General features: G+C 56.4%; 1 protein-coding gene across 1 annotated transcript; it reads right to left on the reverse strand.

The window, feature by feature from the left end:
• Nucleotides 1–4004: 4004 nt before the first annotated feature.
• On the reverse strand, nt 4005–20061 carry CCDC17 (coiled-coil domain containing 17). Its single transcript, XM_065409269.1, has 13 exons — nt 19861–20061; nt 15761–15913; nt 13874–14003; nt 13286–13442; nt 12265–12387; nt 10407–10540; nt 9962–10093; nt 8069–8286; nt 6850–6932; nt 6068–6283; nt 5131–5353; nt 4713–4823; nt 4005–4166 (listed from the first exon to the last, which is right to left on the reverse strand). The coding sequence occupies exons 1-13, from the start codon at nt 20059–20061 to the stop codon at nt 4005–4007; spliced, it is 2043 nt and encodes a 680-aa protein (XP_065265341.1).
• Between the last annotated feature and the right edge of the window lie 1095 nt (nt 20062–21156).

Consider the following 21156-nt stretch of genomic DNA (forward strand, 5'->3'; position numbering starts at 1 on the left):
GCAGAGGTGAGTCCTACCTGCCCCGTTTTCTGGTGATAGCCGGTCAGCCTGAGGACCCCGTCTCCCAGCGGGGCGCCTTTCACCCGGTCTACGATGAACCCCAACCTCTTCCCCGCGTCGTCGTCATTCCTGGGCTCTCCCTGCTGGGGCTGCACCCTGCGTTCCTGGGCCTCCGTCAGCTTCCCGCCCCGAAGGGCTGCTCCACCACGCCTGGAAGGGTTCGGCCTGATTACTGATTGCTGCGTGCTGGGCCCTGCAGCAGCCTCGCGAGGGGAGGGCTGGCTCAGCAGCGGGGCTTGGGGGAGACCCTCCAAGAGCCAGGAGGGCACAGATGGACCAGAGGCCTAGTGGTGAAAGGCCCCAGCCCCCTTCCCTGTCTCACTTCAGGGCCTGGAGAGCTCAGTGGCCACTCTCCCACGGCCTTATGCTCTGGGCCACCTCCCCTTACCCAAACGGGACCGACACAGGCCAGTGCGAGAGACGCCGGCCTCGTGGCCTGCAGCTGCGCAACCTGGGTCCTGCGAATGCCAAACCAGGGGCAAGGGCGGCCAGCAGCCAGCCTCCTCGTCATCCCTTCCAGGGCTGTATTTGAGGGGCACCTGGTGTCACCTGTCGAACAACAGGGGCAGGCTGTGCGTGGGGATCAGCTCTGAGCAGCAGCAGCCCCACAGAACGACCATGCTACAGCACGGCCCGTAACTGTCCCCGGCCCCACAGCTACTGCTGCGACACCCGCAGCACGGAGAAAGACAGGCGGCCAACGGGAAGAACCAGACAATCCAACAGTCTTTACCTGCGAGGGCCTTGGAGTGGTCTGTGATCCCTGAGCTTCTGGGGTCCTGCCAGGACCCAAAAGTGAGGGGGGGGGGGAGAGGAGGAAAGGGGGATGGGAAGAAGGGAGCGTCTGAGCTGGCTGCAGTACAGTGTCCAGGATATGCGGGGCCCGCAGGGTGTGTGCTGGCGTCAGGGCGCCTGGCACTGTCCTGTGCTTCCCTCCCTGAGTCAGCAGCTCGTAGGTGGTGGCGGGGACATTAAAGAGAAAGCCAGGGACGTGCTGCTGGCATGGCATGGCCCATCGGGACGGCACTGAACCCTTGGCCTGCTGAGGGCCAGGGCTATGGGGCAGACTCGGAAAGAGGGATATGCAGGCTGCTCTGCAGAATGCGGGGCTCACTGAATTAGCACCGGCCACGTTTCCGGCATCATCACGTGGTGGCTATTTATACAGCCCCTTCCATCCCAGGCAGGACAGAAGGGTAACCGGGAGGTCCCTTACGGAGCCAGGACAGGGCTGCCCCCGCCAATGTAGGTGGGAAGGACCAGGGCAGCTAATGAGACCCAGCCCACGTGTGCTTGGAAGGACAGGGCACTAGCTGCTAAGCTACAAAGATGACCTGGGAGAAGGCACGCAGCAAAGGTGGGGACGCTTAGATCAGGGACAGGGTCACCCCGAGCAGAGAGCCCAGGGAGGAGAAATTAGCAGGTCAGCATCAGACAGAGAGAGACCCCGGAGAATCAGAGACAGCTTTTGTTAAGCAGTGACAGCCGGGGCCAAAACCACCAAAGGTGAGAAAGAGGAGCTGGACTCTCCCCAGGCTGGGATCCCACAAACCCGGGACCCCTCGTTACTGGTGTTATTCACACGCCCGTCAGAACATGCCTGGAGGCCCACATGGAAAATCTACGCACACAGCCAATGGGTAGGGTCTATCCTAACCTAATGTCAGAGTGACCCCCAAAATACCAAGCCCCTACCTTCAGCGCCGGTATCCCCAGGAGAGAGCCTTGGGGGCTTCTCCGTGTGCTGGGAAGGCCAAGGAACCTGAGCACTGTCAGAGCAAGCGAGGGGAGCAAATTCCAAAGCATGGGTGGGGGGAGGCGCTACCCCACCAGAGGAAAATGCATGGCCGTGCAGAGCCAGGAGCTACGCAGATTGATCTTTAACACCAGCTGAGGATCTTGCTGCTGATGTTTACTGCTCAGAACAGAAAAGCAGTCTGAACTTGGGATAAAAAACAGTCTGCAGCATTTGCAAGCTGGTAATGAATCTGCGGCTCCTTCTTTAAGCATGGCTGCCCCAGGCCAGGCGTTGTGCATTGGCAAGCACTGCTTAGTATGCACGGTCATAGAACCACAGAAATGCAGGGCTGGAAGGGACCCTGAGAGGACATCTAGTCCAGCCCCCTGTGCTGAGACAGGACCAAATAAACCTAGACAGGCATTTGCACATGCAAATGACAGAATGTACCCATCATGCCATGTGCTAATCCTGTCGGAGCACAGAATCTGGGCCTGACCCGCAGTCTGTGCTCAAGCAAAGTTGCCAGTCGTGGGTGTTTTGCCTGCAATCATGAGTGCTGGGTTTTAGCCTCTATCATTTACACGTGCAAATGGCTGAAAAATTGGGCACCTGGATTTAAAGGCCTTTAAAGAAAAAAAAAAATTGGTCCTTTAAAAAAACCAAACTCATAGTGCGACCCCAAAAAAGACACATTCAAACCATTCACAGAACACACAGTGCAAAGGCCCAGAACCTGCTACCACTGCATTCAAAGCCAAAACTCTCATTGACGTCAATGGCAGCTGGATTGAGCTGTGAATCCTAAAAAATTACACTCATTACCCTGCAAATACAGACAGACTCGTGGTACAAAGATTCTCAATGTTACAGGCGGAAGGATACGAAAAGTAGTCCTCCCTGAAATGCTGGCTGAAATGCTTCTAACATTCCCGCCCTTTTGCCCCCTTCACCTGCACTCTGCCCCCTCCCCAGCACTTCCTCTCACATTTACAAAACCAACCCACCAGAGAGGCATTTCCTTCTCCTGCCTCAAATGTAGAAACGCCTCTCTCCTCCCACTCCAAAATTCCCCCTGCCTGAGGCCCAGGCAGGGCAACATTTAGCTCTACCCCAGGGACACCTTCTGCAGACAAACAACGCCATGGCTTTAATGTCGGATATCTGGGGCCAGGCAGGCTGGAAACGGGGGCTTGCTTCTGCTGGGAAAGGCAGGTTTCCTGGAAGGGCCTGAGGTATCCGGCTTTAACCCCCTGGCTATTATATCTAGGAGAACTGTTCTGGGGGTGTTTGAATTTTACTCACTTTCATTATTCGCTCCCCTCGAGCCTGCGCAGAGGGAGTTGTGGTAACGAAGGGCACGTCTACACAGCAACGGCGCTCAGAGATCTGGTCAACTGACCCGAGCTCACGCCGCAGGGCTAAAAATTGCAGTGTAGACATTTGGGCTCAGGCTGGACCCCAAGATCCTTCCTCCTACCTGGGTTTCAGAGCCCTGGCTCCAGCCCCAGCTCAAACATCTGCACGGCTGTTTTTAGCCCCACAGTGCAAGCCCAAGTCAGCTGACCTGGGCTCTTGCTACCAACGGGTCTTTTTTGCTGTGTAGACGTATCCTCTGTGGTGCCTGACTTTTTAAGTGGAGGGATACAAGAAATAGTCCCATTACAATTCCTAAAAAACAGTTTTTCTGCAACAGGTGAGGCATGCACAGAACAGAGGAGTGTGGCATGGACCAGTACCTCCTGCCCTTTGTCCATCTCTGTCTATTTGGGTGATAAGCTCTTTGGCCAGGGACCTCTCTTTGGAGCCATCTGTACAGCACCTGGCACAACAGAGCTCCGATTGCCTGGGGCCTGTGTACCTTACCGCAATACAAATACTCAGGTCTATTACTAAAACTTGTTTGGGTTGGTCCCATAACTCTCAGATGAGCTTGTCACCTACGAGTAATGCAGCCACCCCAAAGGAGCGCTGATAAAACCCTTTCACCACCCCGTAGTGCCATGTATTCTACAAACCCACATATGCGCATTCTCACACACACACACACACACACACACGACTCTTGGGCTGTGTTTATGCGTCTTTCCATCCCTTTTTAATACTACATTTTGATCATTTTCCTGACTCAGGGTGAGGGGAAGGGAAATCCCATTCCCGGAGGGCCACTCCTGGAATGGGGGGAAGGGTTGGAACATCCCCTTTCTCACCTTTGACTAGTTTTGTGCTGGACAGGCTGCTCCTGAATAGGAGGCGGGTCAACAAAGCCAGTGTAAGGGGGAGCAGAAAGGTACAGGCTGGTGGGGGCAGGGTGGAAAGGGCGTTGGGTTGGAAGGCTGCCTGCAGGGGGCGCTGTGCGACTGGACACCTGTAATCAAGAGAAGAACGCACATTAATTACAGAAAGCAGCCAGGCTGGAGGGGCCACTCCTGCTGCAGAAATAACCGTCTATTGGAGATGCCACATGGCCAGGAGGGGAGAAAGCTGCCTGGGTGACATGATGCCGTTCGAGGAGTCACTGGGCAGCCGGGGTTGAATCTCCGAGCCCTGGATCTGAAAGACCCTGCAGGGAGACAGAGCACCTCACTGTACCTCCAATAGCAGGAGGCTTTGCGCGGAGTCTACCCTCCGACACCTGCCTGGGAGCGAGCCCCTGAGGCGCATGTACGCAGGGTGGAGTCCGGGCCGCAAGCCGAGCACCTCTCAGAAATGGGCAGCGCTGGGGAGTGAAATCCAGGAGGAAAATGTGCCATTGCAGGCCGGCAACAAACCCTGTGACCAGAGCACTTATTACACTTCAAGGAACCCAGCCTGAGGAGACGAACCCTTGTGGGCACGGGTTAGCCTCACGCTTCCCGCTCTAGGCTAAGCGGGGTGGTGTACAGGCATCAAACGCACGAGGGCTCCTGCTCACCGTGGGAGGGTATTGGTACATGGCGGCGTTGCCAGGGTCGATCTCGGCCATCGACTGCATGTCGGCGTCTCTCGCATTCACCACCCGAAGGTAAAGCTCCGTCTTGCCAGCCTGTGGGAGGAGCCAGAGGTCAGGTCTGGGACTGGAGAGGGATCATCACTTGGCTTTGGACAATGCAAGGCCTGGAGTAGCCAGGTTGTTCTGCATTTCAGACATCCACCATTTTTTGCTCTAGCCCCGTCTTAAAAACAGGGCTAGCGTTTGTTTTTTCCACACTTGCCGAGCCCAGTAAGGGCTGCAGGGATTTTGCTGAAGCTTTAAGCGAATAACTAACTGACCTCGAAGGCAACAGAACGAGGAGGGAATGACCCAGAGGGGGAAGGGGAGGTGTCCTGGATCTCAGGAAGGCCCTACTCACCTGAGGGATCCCATTCAGCTGTTCCGTTGTGAGGCCCGGCTGCATCGGAAACAACCGGACCAGAATCTTCCATCGCCCGCTGATCAGCTGATGGAGCTGGTCAAAAAGGTTGATTTTGGCCCATCCCCGGGAGGCCAGGCGCTGGATCTCCTGCCCGTAGGCGTCAAAGCCCCCAGAGGCCTGCAGCTCTATCACCAGAGCGATGGACGTTGAGGGCCGGACTCTGGACGGCGGGGACGAGGGAAGCCGTTATGGACAGAGAAGCAGGAAGATCTTCCCTCCTCACCGCAGCCGCTTCACGGCCTCCCTTGGCAGAGCTGGTCTCTGTGCATTGCCTGGTTCAGAGCGTAAGCTCTCCAGGGCAGGGACTGGGGCTGGTTCTTAAAGTGCCACACACATTTACCAAGCAGGGGGAACGGTTTCTGGGTAACGGTAATCGACAGCCTCTTGCGTGTTCGCAACATCCCAAACAGCACTAATCCGTTCACGTCGCACCTGGCTGGGGCTCTCAAACAGGGACTGCAATCCCACCAGGTCAGCAAAGGCATACTAGCCGCTCGGCCTAGGAACGCTAACCTAGCCAATCATCAGGGCGGCAGTGCCCGGTGGGACGAAGCTCGGGCACCCCTGCTGTAGCCCACCGTGCAATGCTGCACAAAGGAACGCAGGGTCTGTCGTCGCAGATCAAACCACTGCCCCCCCCCCCCAGTCTGGGGTGCTTTTTCCAACAGTGACCAACACCAGATGCTCAAGGGAAGGGAAAGCAGATGACACCCAGCTGATTTTGCAATGCTGTCCGTGGAGGGAAAGTGTTCCTTGGCCAGCTGTTCCCAACCACCATTAAAGAGATACTGAGTGTAGCAGGGCAGGAAGAAGAGGGTTAATTCATTCCATACATTCAGGAAGAAGGCGGCAGGAGTTTGCCAACGCAGCTCACCTTGGGACCGGCTGCTTAGCCGATAGGACTGCACTGTTGCCTCTCTGCCCATCTACTACATACGGTGGGGACTGGCCCATTTGGCAGTAAGCGACAGGGAGAGGGGTTGGCTTGCCCATCTCCTGCCCATTACGGTAAAGCCCAGCCACCAGGCAAACCTGGAAGAAGGTAGGGTCCAAGCCCAGCAGGAAGTCGTAGAATATCACAAAGCCGGCCCTGTGAGGGAGGGAGAGGAGGCAGAGAGACAGGTGAGGAGACCCCTCTGCACTGCACAAGCATCGCTGGATGGGGAAACTGAGGCACAGAGCGGAGCAGTGGCTTGGGTGATAAAACCAAGTAGTCCTGATACCCAGAGCTCTGCTCTAGCTACTAGGCCACACTCCTGAAGGCAGATGTTAACTACAGTGAAAAGCTCCTGGGTATCTGGTGGAAGCTCCCCCTGCTAGGGCGGGTCATTTGCCAGCAGCAGCATTTGAAGAGAGTGTGTTGCAATGACCCTACTACACAGAGGAAGCATTTGATGCCTGGCTTCCTCCAGAGGTGGAGAGCAGCAGCTGCAGTTTTACAACAGGGATTGTTAACGGTTATTGCTGGGGAGACACGAACCAGCTCTCTCGTGCCCTGTTGCCTTTCTCCTGCTGAAGCAGGCTGGTCAACATGTTCTCAACCCCCCCGGGGCAACTCATGATGGCCAGTTCCCGACGCCTCCTACAAAGCAGAGTGGGAATTGCAGCAAAGGATTATGGGATATAGGGGTGGCTGGCCAATGACAAGACACGTACGCTGGGTCATACGGAGCAGGTCCCAGAGCGTCGGGAGGGTCCAGCAAGTATCTGCTGAGATGGGTCTGAGGTCCCATTCGGTCCTGCAACAGGCAGAAATAGCGTGAAGAGCTTCCAGACTGGCCCCCGTGCATCACAAACAGCAGCACAGATCAGCCAGACGCCGGGCCGTGACTACTAGAACTCACCTGTTGCCCACAGAGCCCCAGCCCTGCCAGAGGGCGAATCGGGGTCAGAGAAAGAAGAGACTGGTTAAGTATGTGATCTAGTGGGATTGTTCCTTCTGGTGTTCTCGTACATTCTCCAGTTTAGTTTTTAAATGCCTCTACTCACTCGCTGAACATTAAGCCCATGATTAAGTGCTGACTTGAGGCCACCATCACAACAATGACCCGTGGAAGTGGTACTTTCAGTTCCCAGCCTTCTGTACAATTCCAGAACCAATCAGCTCAGCGTTATGAATCAAAAGATGCTTTTTCTAACCCCCCGTTGCCACAAACCCCACCTGACCCTGAAAAAGAAGTTGGAGCCTCTCTCACACCAGCATCGTCAGCCTCCATCTGACCTATGTGCTCATACAGCGCCCATCACCATTGCACCTGGGCGCCTAGCAGCCCAAAGGGGAGGGAAACCCAGCTCGCTTTGCTGTAGCTGCGCTGGCTCTGCGGGGCTGGCAGCAGGAGAAAACGTCTTTGGGGGCAGGGTGGATGGAACAATGACACCGTCACATTTCTGGCCATGCAGATGTTAACCTGCCATGTGGGGACCTGGAGACAAGCGGCATGCTGTGCACACGTGGGGTTCGGGTGTAGCTGTCAGCGTCAGGACAGACACACCCCTGGGGTCTACAGCTAACCATCCACCAGGTGTCCTGAACCCACAGTCACACCCAGCTTCCTGTGAGGGACTCTGGATCATGCCGCCCAGGCAGTATTTCCTGTAGTGAGCAGGACTGTAATTACAGCTACCGCTAGAGGACACTCAAAGCACCATGGGAACTATTAGCACATGCCGGGTCTGGGCACTTGGGAGGTCAGACAGCAAATGTGAAAAATCGGGACGGGGGTTGGGGGGTAATAGGAGCCTATATAAGAAAAAGACCCAAAAATCCTGGATTATTTCAGCCCCGTACGTGGCTCCCGGAGACATTAAAAGTCAGCTACCAAGGCAATAGAAGACCTTGTGGGCCCCACCCCACGTCCCCAGGGAAAGGACTCACCATGAAGGGGAGCTCACGCAGGCCTGGCAGAGGCAGGGGCGGGGGAGGTGGCAGGGGTGGGGCCACTGGCGGTGGGAGCATGGGTGGCGACCTCCTCCCAGCCCGTCGTGGCTGCACCCTCTCTGCCTCACGTCTCAGCATCCCGACCTCGGCGTGCAGCTGAGCCATCTCCATTGCGTGCGCCCGCTGCTGCTCCGCCAGCCCCTTGTCCAGAGCGCCTGGGGGAAAGGAGCCAGAAAGCAGAGGGGAGGCGCACTGCCAAGCAGCCGCGCTGCCTGAACGCAGGGTGCCATCATGGGTCCTGGTCCACCCGGGCCACAGGGGAAGGGAGGGAGGGGAGCGGAGCAGCCCAGATGCCCCACTCACTGCGCTGGTTCCTCATTCATCTTCACTGGGCTGCCACCTGACGGATCCCTGCTCCCCCCACACTGCCCCCAGGGTACCGCAACCCCAGCACGCCCGGCACCCAGGAGAACGCTCACACGGCTGGACACAAGGAGTTCTTGGGGCAGAGCTCCCAGCTGCAGGAGATCAGGAGCACGGCACAATCTCATCTGTTGGCAGCCGCCTTTCCTTGACGGGGGAGGCAGCAACTCTCTGGCCAGCAAGTCCTTCCTCCCCTTTGTTCTCTCCACCAAAGGGCAGGGCGATGTATGAAACTGAGCGGGGGGCGTGGGGCTGCAAGGAAAGGGACCTACAAGGAGGTCACTGACCCTTCATGTCCTTGTACCCGGTGAGCAGGTGTCACAGTGACTGGGGCAGCAGGGATAGGGAAAGAAACAGTAATAGATGCGCAGGGACACCCATCCCAGCCAGGCACCTGCCCTACTGCAGATGTCTGCAGCTTCCCTTCACTATCACAGTCGTGAGCTGCCCACAAGCTGGTGCCCTGTCATGGCATCAGGGGTGATGGGCAGGAGACAGGAGAGCACAGCACCTACCGCAACCAATATCAGCTCCCTCCCCTGGCGTTGGACAGAGCCATCGGGCCAGCAGCTCCCGCAACAGGGCTGCTGTTAATTAACATAGCACTTGGCTGGTGTTTTACGAGACGTGTAACTGGAAAACATCTGAGCTACAGTATATGCACAGCAGGCCGGGGGGCTCCCGCCAGCAGGAGCTGTGTACAATAATTACCATGGCTTATTTAATGACCCCCCCACACACGATGGGTCATTGGCAAGGACTCACCGTGGCACCTTCAGCACAAGCCTCCACCACTAGAGCTGAGGGAGTGACACCAATAACTGGCAGCAGTAGTAGGTTCTTTCCCTCTGTGTGGTGTCTGCAGAGGACACCACATGCATCTCAGGATGCATTAACAGCCCCCTCTCCCAGCACGCTGCGCTATCAAAGCATCAAGGCAAGGCACCACACAAGGAACACACCAGCAGTGACCAGAACACCCTCGCTCAGCCGGGTGCTGAATCCTGGCGCCCTGGCAAGGGGCGGGTTGGTGTCACGTTCAGAAGTGATGGCTAGTGTATTTGCACATTTACCCGCAGCCAGCAAGGGAGGGGGATGCAGACCACACCGGGCCAAGCCCCGGCAGGTGGCAGAATAGTGCAGAGGGATGGCTGACAGCCCAGGGGAAAGGGCAGCACATTTCCAGGACACCCTGGGATTGGTACTGTTATGGAAACGGAGCCGAACTAGGAGATCCCTCTAGCTGTGCAGCCTGCTGTGAGCTCCGAATGGAGGCCGAGATGCGGCGTCAGCTGGCAGCTCTTGGCCACAATATCACCGAGGCGACTGGTGCATTCTCACCCCACACCCCACTGTGCTGCAGTCACTGTGATGCCACCAAGAGCCAGCTCCGTTCAGGCTCTCACGGGGATCCCTCTGCGCCACCTGCTCCGTGCTGCAGAGAGAGGCTGGACATGCCCTGCCTACCGTCATCCACCCTCCTCTCATCCCTCTGCATCTTCAGCTTAAAGAGCTCGTCCTCCAGCCGCTGATTCTCCAGCTCCACAGCCAGCAGCTCTGCGTCCAGGCCCCGGGGGCCCACGCCAGCAGCCTGGTGTTCTGCAATCACAGCAAGGGGGAGGCGCTCAAAGTTACACACAGGAAGAGCTGTGCTGGGGGCAGCGAGAGGGACTTGCACCTTCCACTGCCAGGCGCCGGCGGGGAGGATTCGAACTCAGACCCGAGTCCTTGGCTTCATGGGGCCTGTTGCCTGCTAGGTAGGAGTGCGGCGGCCTCTGGGGTTAGTGCTTTGCAGCTGTTCAGGTGCAAAGCGACATTAATGCTGCACCTGAGTGCGCTAATCCCAGGCTCCAGACACCTGAAACAACCCCCATCCCAAGGGGTCCCTGGGGGAGGGGCGGGAGGGACTTACTTTTCTTCCGCTCCTTGTGTTCCTGCCTCCCAGCCGCCCTCTCCAGCGCCATGGCCTCCACCTGCAGGTCGTACATCTGCGCCAGAACGGCAGGGTCGCTCCCCCCGCCCTGCAGGTAGGCCAGGTGCAGGGCTCTGAGGGGAAGCAGAATGGAGTCAGGTTCCTGGCAGCCTGCACTGAGGGAGCCTCTCTCAGCCAGGGGTGACACATGCTCTGACTACCTGAGCGCAACCCCAACCCCAGCCCGAGCCTCAATAGGTACAAAATACCCCGCCCCAGCCCCGCAAATGCAAAGCTGACAGTGTTCAGACACAAACTGAATCACCTCCCCACAGCAGGCAGGCAGACACACACATCCCCACAGCAGGCAGACACACACACACCCACAGCAGGCAGGCAGACACACACATCCCCACAGCAGGCAGACACACACACACCCACACACACACAGCAGGCAGGCAGGCACAGACACAGGCACAGACGGCAGGCAGAGACACACACACACACACACAGACGGCAGGCAGAGACACACACACACACACACACACACACACACACACACAGCAGGCAGGCAGACACACACATCCCCACAGCAGGCAGGCAGACACACACATCCCCACAGCAGGCAGACACACACACACACAGCAGGCAGGCACAGACACAGGCACAGACGGCAGGCAGAGACACACACACACACATCCCCACAGCAGGCAGGCAGGCAGGCAGACACACACACATCCCCACAGCAGGCAGGCAGACACACACACACACAGCAGGCAGACACACACACACACACACAGCAGGCAGAGACACACACACACACACACACAAGGCAGGCAGGCAGAGACACACACACACACACACAAGGCAGGCAGGCAGAGACACACACACACACACACACAAGGCAGGCAGGCAGAGAGACACACACACACACACACACACAAGGCAGGCAGGCAGGCACAGACACACACACATCCCCACAGCAGGCAGGCAGGCACGCGCACACACACACACACACACACACACACATCCCCACAGCAGGCAGGCACAGACACACACACACCCACACACACACACACACACACACACACACACCCCCACACCCGGCAGGCACAGACAGACACACAAGCCGAGGAGCCAGGCAGGCAGACACACAGATGGGCAGCAACAGCAGACACTAGACAACCCCACAGCAGGTGGGCAGAGACACAGCACAGACAGACAGACACCCCCCACAGCAGTTAGACAGACAGAGGGAGGTGGGGACAGACAGAGAGCAGAGACAGCACACAGGCACACAGAGACTTATTAACCCCTTAGCTGCTGGGTTCCAGTGCCCTGTCCGTGAGGCCCAGAGGTATTCAGGCAGCGAACAGCCCTTGATGTCAACGCTCTGAAGGCAGTTCCATGCAGCTATGGGCGGGTGCTGAAGCGTGGCTGTCCCCCACCCCTGGCGGGGACGCTGTGGCACTGCTCAGGGCAGTTCACTTTTGCTTGTCCTCACTGCGGCATTGTGTGCGTGGCCATAGGGGCCCCAGAGGTCCCTCCGCCTGTCTCCCCCCTCACAGGCACCCGAGCTGTGCTTTTCTCTAGCCCCACGTCGTGCACCCCCACCCCAGACCCAACACAATCCTAGTGGAGAGCCATTAAACTGGAGGCTCTAAGGGCCAATCCGGCCTAGCCCCCAGATGCTGGGCTAGACGGGACCTCGAAGGCCATCTCCATCTCTCCCTCCCGAGATCCACAGCAGGAGCGGCCCCATGTAACTGCACCAGGGACGCCCCAGTTACGGAAGGGCTGTGTCGGCCTGGGCCCCCGCTGCTTTGGTGGAGACGCTGGCAGCTGGGCTTGTGCGCACCTGATTTCCGAGGAGAGGGGCCCGGCAGCCGGAGGGAATGGGATGAGACTGATGGAGACCTTCCCGCCCACCTTCTCCGCAGCCCCGGCTGCGTTGGTACGGCTGTCTGGCTCCAACCTGCTTCTGAAAATGAAACCAAAGCAGGGCGGGGAGCGAGATCTACCTGGGTTGCTGCTCCCCACCGGCGCTTCCCCTCTGGCCCCATCTCCTACATCAAACCCACAGCAGGAGCTGCCCTGAGACAGGAAACACTAAGGAGCCCAAAGGTCCCTGGGATTATCTCTGAGTCTTTGGTGGACAGGAGAGAGAAAAACCAGTATGGCCTAGAGACACCTCCCTCCCCGTCTATATCATTAGCTTTGACCTCACCTCGCACCTGTCCCTTCACACGCAGGCCCGAGGCCATCTCCTCCGCAGCTCCCACTGCCTGGAGCAGCCCCTGGGTCCCCCTCTCCGTGTATTTTCAGATCCCAGCTGGAGGGTGAGGCCCTTCCCCCTCTGCATTCAGCCTGGTGCCTGAGAGCTCCCCTCATTCACCATGGAGAGCCCCTAACTCCACAGCTGGGCTCAGATCGACACCTCACACAGCAATTCAGGAGCCTCAGGGCCCAGGGAGCGTCCAGGATCGGGGCACCCACCATCAGCACCCGAGGCTGGGCCCATGAGGTCCATGCGCCTGCTTCCTGGAATGGAGTTCTACTTGTGACCGTCCCTTCTCCAGCACCGTTTAACTCTCTGGAGTATCCTGGGGCCCGGTAAGCTCCTAGGGGGTCTGTGTGCGAGACTGTGCTATGGGGAATCACGATGCTGCAGGCTGACAGATCACAGCATCGGCCCCACTCCCCTCCCCTCCCCGTGGTAGCAACACCAGCTCTTCCTTCCACCTAGAAGCGAGAGAGACACCTCCTGCCAGGCCAGGGGATCAAGAGACCAAAGAGCAGGGCGTGGCGGGGGGCTCTCCCAGCTCCCCAGCAGTGCCATACTGCCCCCACACTAGGCTGGGGGGTTGCTGGGTCCTCACCTCGTGTCTGCAGCCTGCATGAGCCCAATCTGGTGTCTCAGAGCATCCAGCGCCAGCTGGTTCTTCCCCTCCTGGGCCTTCAGCTCCAGCAGCAGCTGCTCGACGTGCGTGCTGGAAGAGTTGCTGAGGGCCAGCTCCGACAGGCGCCTGCGGATTTCTGCAGGAGACACAGGGATAGCCTCACCGCACGAGATGCCAGTCGGTCCAGCAGGATCCCCGCGCCTCTGCCAGGCCACATCACAAACACAGTCCGGTCTCCCTGCCTCCCAACTGATTGGATCTGGATCTCGCTCCAGCACATCCCTGGACGCCGAAGGCGGCTCTGGTTGCTGGAGACCCAGCAGGGGTGTGTGACCCTACCCGGTGGGTGTGGGGTTCTCCCATCCATTTAGTGACATCCCCCTCTTCTCTGGGATGCCCGGGCCAATGGGAACCATGCGTCAGCCCATGTACAGCGTCAAGGCTGCCTGTCTGCATTCGCCTGCCTCCCAGGATGCTCCAGGCTCGCTGCCTCACTGCTAAATGGGAACAAGTATGAAGGGGAGAGAATTCAGCGTAGGGGCAATGTGCATGCTCCCCTCCTCCTACCCTCTCCCTGCTGCTCCAGATGCTGGTTCCTGGCCTGGATATCAGCCATCTGGTGCTCGTGCGCCTTTGCTATCTCCTGCAGCCGCTCCCTGTACCCCTGCCGGTGGGAAATCCGACGGCTGGCATCCTCCTGGAGGACAAGCAAAGCCCACAGGAGCAGAAGGAACAACAACAACAGGAGCCAGTTCAAGTCAACCTCCGTGCAAGGGTGGAGGAGCCCATGGGGTGCTGACGATGACCCCATTCTGGACGAGCTCAGAGCGCCCTCGACTGGCTCAGCCAGGGAAGGGCGACAGACGTGCTGTCTGCCCAGTTCACATGCAACACAGGGTTAGGGGCCCAGATTTAAACAGGAGGAGGCTGGGAGCAAGGTGGGGGGAGGGTCCCCAGCTCTGGAATCTGCTCTCCATGCTGAGCCAGTAAAATCAGGGTTCAGCGCGAGGCTCATCCCTTCAGCTAACAAGGCGGGACGGGACGCACTGGGGCAGTTCTAGCTACCTGTGGGTCTCATTAAGTTTGCAGAGTTGCCAACTCTCACGACCTGGGGATTTTCTTAAAGCCGAAAGCCTTGCTCTGCCAATAACCTCCTCTCTCTCACACCCTAGAGTGGCTTCAGCACCATCCACTGAGAGAAGGCTGTTGGGTCCACAAACCCCGGGTCTATGCTACGTGTTTGTGAGCCACATCTGCTGGCCCCCAACTTTTAACTAGGTACATATGTAAACCTGTCGCTAGAGCGACAGGAGTGACTTCAGGCCCCTGCAGACCTGGGCAGGATCTGAACCAGTGACCAAAAGCCTTCTCTCTGTATCCCAATGTCCGAGGCGTTCCACCCTCTTCTGCACGGGTTCTAATTGCCTCCCCTTCCCTGCATATTTTCCAAGTCACAGAGTCGCCGCGTGCTTGGGTTTACCTCTGGCTTCAAGGGTTGGAGAGTAGGGACAGTGTCCTCCAGAGACATTCTCAGTTTGTGGAACTGTTCAAAGAAACAGAAGTGATCACATCCTGACAGACATTCCCTCCCACAATACAAAAGCTAGGCTAGGGACCCAGAGGTAGCTAGGGATTGCTGATGCATTAAACCCCTTCAAAGGTGCTGGTGACAGAAATAACTCAGCTAACCCTGAAGACCCTTTAAAGGTACAAAACAAGTGACTGAATCTTTACCCCCCCCCCCCCACACACACACACCCCAGTGTTATCTCATGTCCCTAGAAATGTCAAGGGTCTTTTGCTAGCTTTTCAAATCACCCCATGATTTCCCCGGAACCACAAAATACATCAGCCAAGAACCCAGGGCCACATTTATGGAGGCAAAGTGTAGCGACCTGCATGGAACTCAGAGGGAGGAGCACAGGTTGCAGGAGGGAAGAGTTTGGAAAAAGCACCAGGCCGTTAGTCCTTGTGTACATGGCTGGAATACTTTGCTGCAGTTGCAGCACCTCTGTAAATAGTGCTCTTAATAAAGAGCTAATTTAGTTTTACAGGCATGGAGTCCTTTCGTGATATTACCCGGCACACAGTACATGAAACACAAAGGGTCACTCCCCCATCCACCCGGTGCTGTGGCGTGCAAAGCAGCACTGGTGACTCCTGAGTTTGTGCCAGGTGGGGTGAAACTCTCCCCTCAATGCGCTGCTTTTGAACAGCCCTTGAAGTGCACAGGACTCAGATTTGCATCCCAGGAGCGTGTGGAAAGGGGCAGCAGCCTCCCTCACCCACACAGGATGCTCAATTGCCAGAAGCCTCCATATCCCATCCCCCGATTCGGTCTATGGACCCTTGGAATGGGGATCTATGGGATGCACGGAGGAGCTGTGGTTGGGAACCGCGGAGGGTGAGGCTCCGAATTCCAGCCCAACCGTCACCATCGCTTGCACTCAGTACCTCCTCAGTCAGCTTCCTCAAGGCCCGGCTGTCTGAGGGGCTCCCTTTAAGCTCATAGCCTCCGAGAAGGTTCCTCTCGCGGTCGCTCAGGAAGTCCTGCGGCTGCTGTCCCAGACGGACTCTCCTCACCCACGGGTCGCCCAGCTGCCGCTGCTGGAGCGGAAAGCAAAGGAGCATAGCACAGGTGAGCGACAAACGCACGGGCCCATTAACGTGTGCGCACGTGGGGGGGAGCAGAGCTACATCGCCTGGAGCAGCAGGTCTCAGACTAAGACCTGGGAAACCCTGCACTGGGTCTACCACCTCCAAGACTTGGATCTGTGCAGCTTTAATGGATTCTTACTGACACTGTACTTTAAACCAGGGGTTCTCACCCTTTTTCTTTCTGAGCCCCCCCCCCCCCCCCCCACACACACACAAATGCTATAAAAACTCCACAACCCACTTGTGCCACAACAACTGTTTATCTGCATATAAAAGCCAGGGCCGGCATTAGTGGGTGGCAAGCAGGGCAATTGCCCAGGGCCCCACGCCACGGGGTCCCCACAAAGTTAAGTGCCTCAGGCTTCGACTTCAGCCCCCGGTGGCAGGACTGGGAGCCCTGGGCTTCAGCCCCACACTGCGAGGCTTCAGCTTTCTGCCCTGGGACCCAGCGAGTCTAACACTGGCCCTGCTTGGTGGACCCCCTGAAACCTGCTCGCGGCCCCCGAGGCGGCCCCAGACCCCTGGTTGAGAACCGCTGCTTTAAACCATTCCTCGAGCCACCTGGCCGCAGCCCCTACGCCAGGGGCGAGGGCCTGGCCCCCTGCAGTCAATGAGGCGTTTCGCCACGGACGTCAATAGGGCCAGGATTTCAGGTAAGGGATACGTGCACCACTTTCTGAGAACCGCTGCCTTTGGAAATCTCCGGCTTCGTTTCCATGTGGCCAGCTGCATGTTAGGGTGATCCCCGTTCTCACCTAAAGGGGTCACTGCTTTAGCTCAGAGCTGGGGCAAAATAGCGAAATTTGATTACCCGTCCCACCCCCCAGCCAGGCCGCCTCCCAAAAATGCAACACACCAGGTGAATGCCCCTCTGCAATATCTATATGCCCCCAGGAGGCCCTTCAGGACTAGGGACGGGCTGAATGTCCAAGTGACAGTCACATGTTCTCCTGCGCTGGGATATGCTGCTCGCAGCAGGAAGTGGAAGCTGTATGGAGGAAGCTCTGGTGATGGGAGTGGGCGGCAGGGATGAGGTGCTGGGAAGCCTGTGAAACGGGCTCAGCCTCTCACAAGAGCAGCATAGAGCCCAGTATAGCATCTTCCAAGCCCCCTATGAACGTTCATCAATTCTCAATGCCCCACAGTGAGGTGGGCAACTACCATTATCCTTGCCTCACAGGTGGGGAAACTGAGGCATGGAGAGGGTAAGTGAGTCATCCAAGTCCACAGAGCCAGTCAGTGTCAGATCCAGGATTAGAATTTAAGAAGCATCCAATTCCTATAGGGATGGACACCAGTATAAAAACCCCAGTGAGACAGACACATCTATAGGAGCTCACGGCTCCCAGGTCAACACTCAGACCACTAGACCTGTCTGCTTCTCTACCAGCACCGCTCAGCCTGTGGGGCTGCGACCAGCAATTATCTGGGGAACGGACGTGGTAATTCTACAGCTTGTTTAGGTCCTTTTATCGTGCCTACCCAGCAAGGTACCTGAACACCCATTTGTTTTAAGATCAGTGAGAAACATCTTTTGCAGACAATCTAAGAGCTGTGACGAGCTCTGAATCTTGGTGCTGTCTGCCCGGCATCAACGTTAGAGAGCCCATGGGGTACCCGCTGCAGCGAGAACAGTGTCTGGAGAGGAGTGCTGAATTTTGGCAGCGTATACTACTTGGCCACCACTCGCCACCCCAGAGGTGGCTGCATTTTCCACAGAGCTATAGAGCACTTCAGGGTGGACAGCCCTGTAGAAATATAAGCTATGACAACGGAATCAGAGGGGGGAGGGATTATTTGCATCCGGATCCCTTCTGGAGTCTGTCCTGCTTATTTGCACCCAGCCCGCGGAATTCAAATGCAGGAGGCTTTGGGGAATGGACCGGGAGGGGGCAGGGCTGGATTACCCACTTGTTTGCTTACATGCCGCCATCTCCTAGCAACTCAGCAGACAAGCCTGGTGCAACAATAGGTTTCCGTTGGGGAGCGAACGGCTCTTTCCAAGGCTGGTTCGTGCCAGGGCTCACACCCACTGCCAAGTGCTGAGCTGAGGAGAGTGCAGGTCTAGCAGACCAGCTTTTCTCTTTTCCCGACGGCTGAGTGCAAAACAGGGTCTCCACAGGCTGCCTGCTGGTGAACGCACTGTCCCCTCAGCAGGGGAGAGAACACACACGGAGGGGATGGGAGGAAACCCTCTCCCAGAGGGCTCAAGCCCATTGTGCTAGGGGCTGTACATACACACAGTGAGGCAGCCCCTGATTACATTAAGAACATAAGAACGGTCATACTGGGTCAGACCAAAGGCCCACGTAGCCCAGTATGCTGTCTTCCGACAGTGGCCAATGCCAGATGCCCCAGAGGGAATGAACAGAACAGGTAATCATCAAGTGATCCATCCCCTGTCGCCCATTCCCAGCTTCTGGCAAACAGAGGCTAAGGACACCATCCCTGCCCATCCTGGCGAATAGCCATTGATGGACCTATCTTCCATGAACTTATCTAGTTCTTTTTTGAACCCTGTTATAGTCTTGGCCTTCACAACGTCCTCTGGCAAAGAGTTCCACAGGTTGACTGTGCGTTGTGTGAAGAAATACTTCCTTTTGTTTTAAACCTGCTGCCTATTATTTCATTTGGTGACCCCTAGTTCTTGTGTTATGGGAAGAAGTAAATAACACTTCCCTATTTACTTTCTCTACACAAGTCATGATTTTATAGACCTCAAATCATATCCCCCCCTCAGTCGTCTCTTTTCCAAGCTGAAAGGTCCCAGTCTTATTAATCGCTCCTCACATGGAAGCTCCATACCCCTAATCCTTTTTGTTGCCCTTTTCTGAATCTTTTCCAATTCCAATATATATTTTTTGAGATGGTGCGACTATATCGCACACAGTATTCAAGATGTGGGCATACTCAGGATTTCTATAGAGGCAATATGATATTTTCTGTCTTATTATCTATCCCTTTCTTAATGATTCCCAACAGTCTATTTGCTTTTTCGACTGCCGCTGCACATTGAGTGGAGGTTTTCAGAGAACTATCCACAATTACTCCAAGATCTCTTTCTTGACTGGTAACAGCTAATTTAGACCCCATCATTTTATAGATATAGTTGGGATTCTAAACAGATGAGAGAAACCAATGCTCCAGAACTGTTAGAACTAAATCAAGATGAAAAATTACCTGAAAAAACAGAGTTTGTGCCCTTTTTTGGTTCATGATTTATCCCCAAAGTTCGGGGGTTTGTTCCCTAATGTATGAAGGTCCCACCCCCACCCAGAAAAGTGTGCTTTTTCCTGCTTGCATTGTACATTAGAATTTCAGGTCTCTTCTGCCCTGGAAAACTCTACGGATGACTGGAAAGCTACTGGGTTTATGACCGCACGAGTTCTGAGAAAGGAGAACCTGACAGAGGGCGAGTGAGTTTTAGCCAGATGGTTTTAAGCTCTTTGGTTTTGTTAACTCCTCTTGAACTCAAAAATCTAGCTGACAAAAGTCTCTTTGCTAAGGATTCGGCACCTCCCGTGTTTTGGTTTAGGGCTGAGAGAGTTCCCAGTGCAGTAAGTGAAGTCTATGATGAAGAAGCCCAGCCCAGCCGGGTGCACCATGCTGAGAAAGGGATTTGAGAACCTTCCCTCTTTTCATGCTTCGGGCCTGCTCCAAAGACATTTCCCACGCTGCATGCTGGGAAGAAAACCTCCCCACACTCCCTCCAAGGCACTTCTTTGCCATATTTCTGGGGTCTAGCTACCAGTGGGGAGGCAATGAGCAGCACTGCTGGCAGGACAACCCAGTGTTCCCACACCAGGCAGCATTCAGAGTCTGCCCTAGCAGTGGCTGCCTGGTTAGCTGCACATCCCCGTAGACCAGCCCTTGATGCAGGAAAGGGCTTTGATTACCGTGTGGTCTGGAGGGTCTGTGTTCCTGGGCATCTTCTTCCCCTGCAGGCCCGGCTGCTCCCTGTGTCTGGCATTGAGAGCAAAGGAGTCGCCTGCTGCCTGACGGCCAATGCAGAACTTCTCCACATGCTTGTCCAGCAGGTGCTTGGAGCGGAAGCCCATGTCACAGCTTGGGCAGCGGAAAATCTTCAGGGCCATCATGCTGCATGGGAACAGGGACCCCAAAGTGCCTGGTTCTCCTAGGGGGGCTTTCCCCCAGGTCCGCTGGTCACAGCTGCTCCGAATACCTAACCCAGGAGCAGAGTCAGATAAACAGATGATGAGCGTTTAGGTGGCCGTTTCCATCCTCAAGGTAAATCGCTAACCCTCCCCAACAAGAGGCAGCTCAGCATCTGCATCATTTCCCAACCAGCTCTAATTATTTTCCCCATTTTACTGATGGGGAAATAGAGGCACAGAGAAACCACAACAGGAGTTGGTGTTAGCGCTGGGATTAGAGCTTGGCTCCTAGCCGCAAGCTCAGTCCACTAGACCTCCCTGCCTGAGACGGGCGGGCACCAGGCTGGAAAGGGAGCCCCTAAGGAGACAGACACACACCGGGACAAAACAGAAATAAAGTTACTAGGGACACTCCCTGGTTTGGGGGTAGGGGAGAGACCAAGCTTCCTTCTCCCCAGTTAGATGGTGCAGCCATGTCCTTGCCCAGGATGTTCCAGCAACTGGGGCAAATGAACTTTTGTAGAGCTTCAGGTTTCCTAGGTGTCTAGTGAACCTGCTCTCCTGCTGCCCCATTCCCTGAGGGTGGGGGAGGGATGGGATGATTACCCTCTCCCCCTTATTTTTGGTCTTGCCTGCATCAGGCTGGGCGTGGGAGAGGCCAGCCCATTCTTGCCCTGGCATGGGGCACAGCTGCCTGCCAATGCCCCCAAGTTATTCATAGAATATCAGGGTTGGAAGGGACCTCAGGAGGTCATCTAGTCCAACCCCCTGCTCAAAGCAGGACCAATCCCCATATCCCTAAATGGCCCCCTCAAGGATTGAGCTCCCAACCCTGCATTTAGCAGGCCAATGCTCAAACCCCAGTTCAGTGGCAGAGAATCATTGCGCCACATGGTTCCACTGAGATGGAGATTCAAGGACTGACCTGTTCTGCAGCTGAGTTGGTTTTAATGGTCCCATGCGGGGACTGCCGAGCTCCGGCTTCAGGGCTGTGAGCTGCCGTTGCTAGGCTGGTAACCGGGGGGTGGTGCCAGCCCAGGGAGAGGAGCCGAGGAGCCAGGCCTGTTAGCAATGGGA

This window comes from Emys orbicularis, chromosome 8 (genome assembly GCF_028017835.1).
Source record: "Emys orbicularis isolate rEmyOrb1 chromosome 8, rEmyOrb1.hap1, whole genome shotgun sequence".
Taxonomy (NCBI): Eukaryota; Metazoa; Chordata; order Testudines; family Emydidae; genus Emys; species Emys orbicularis.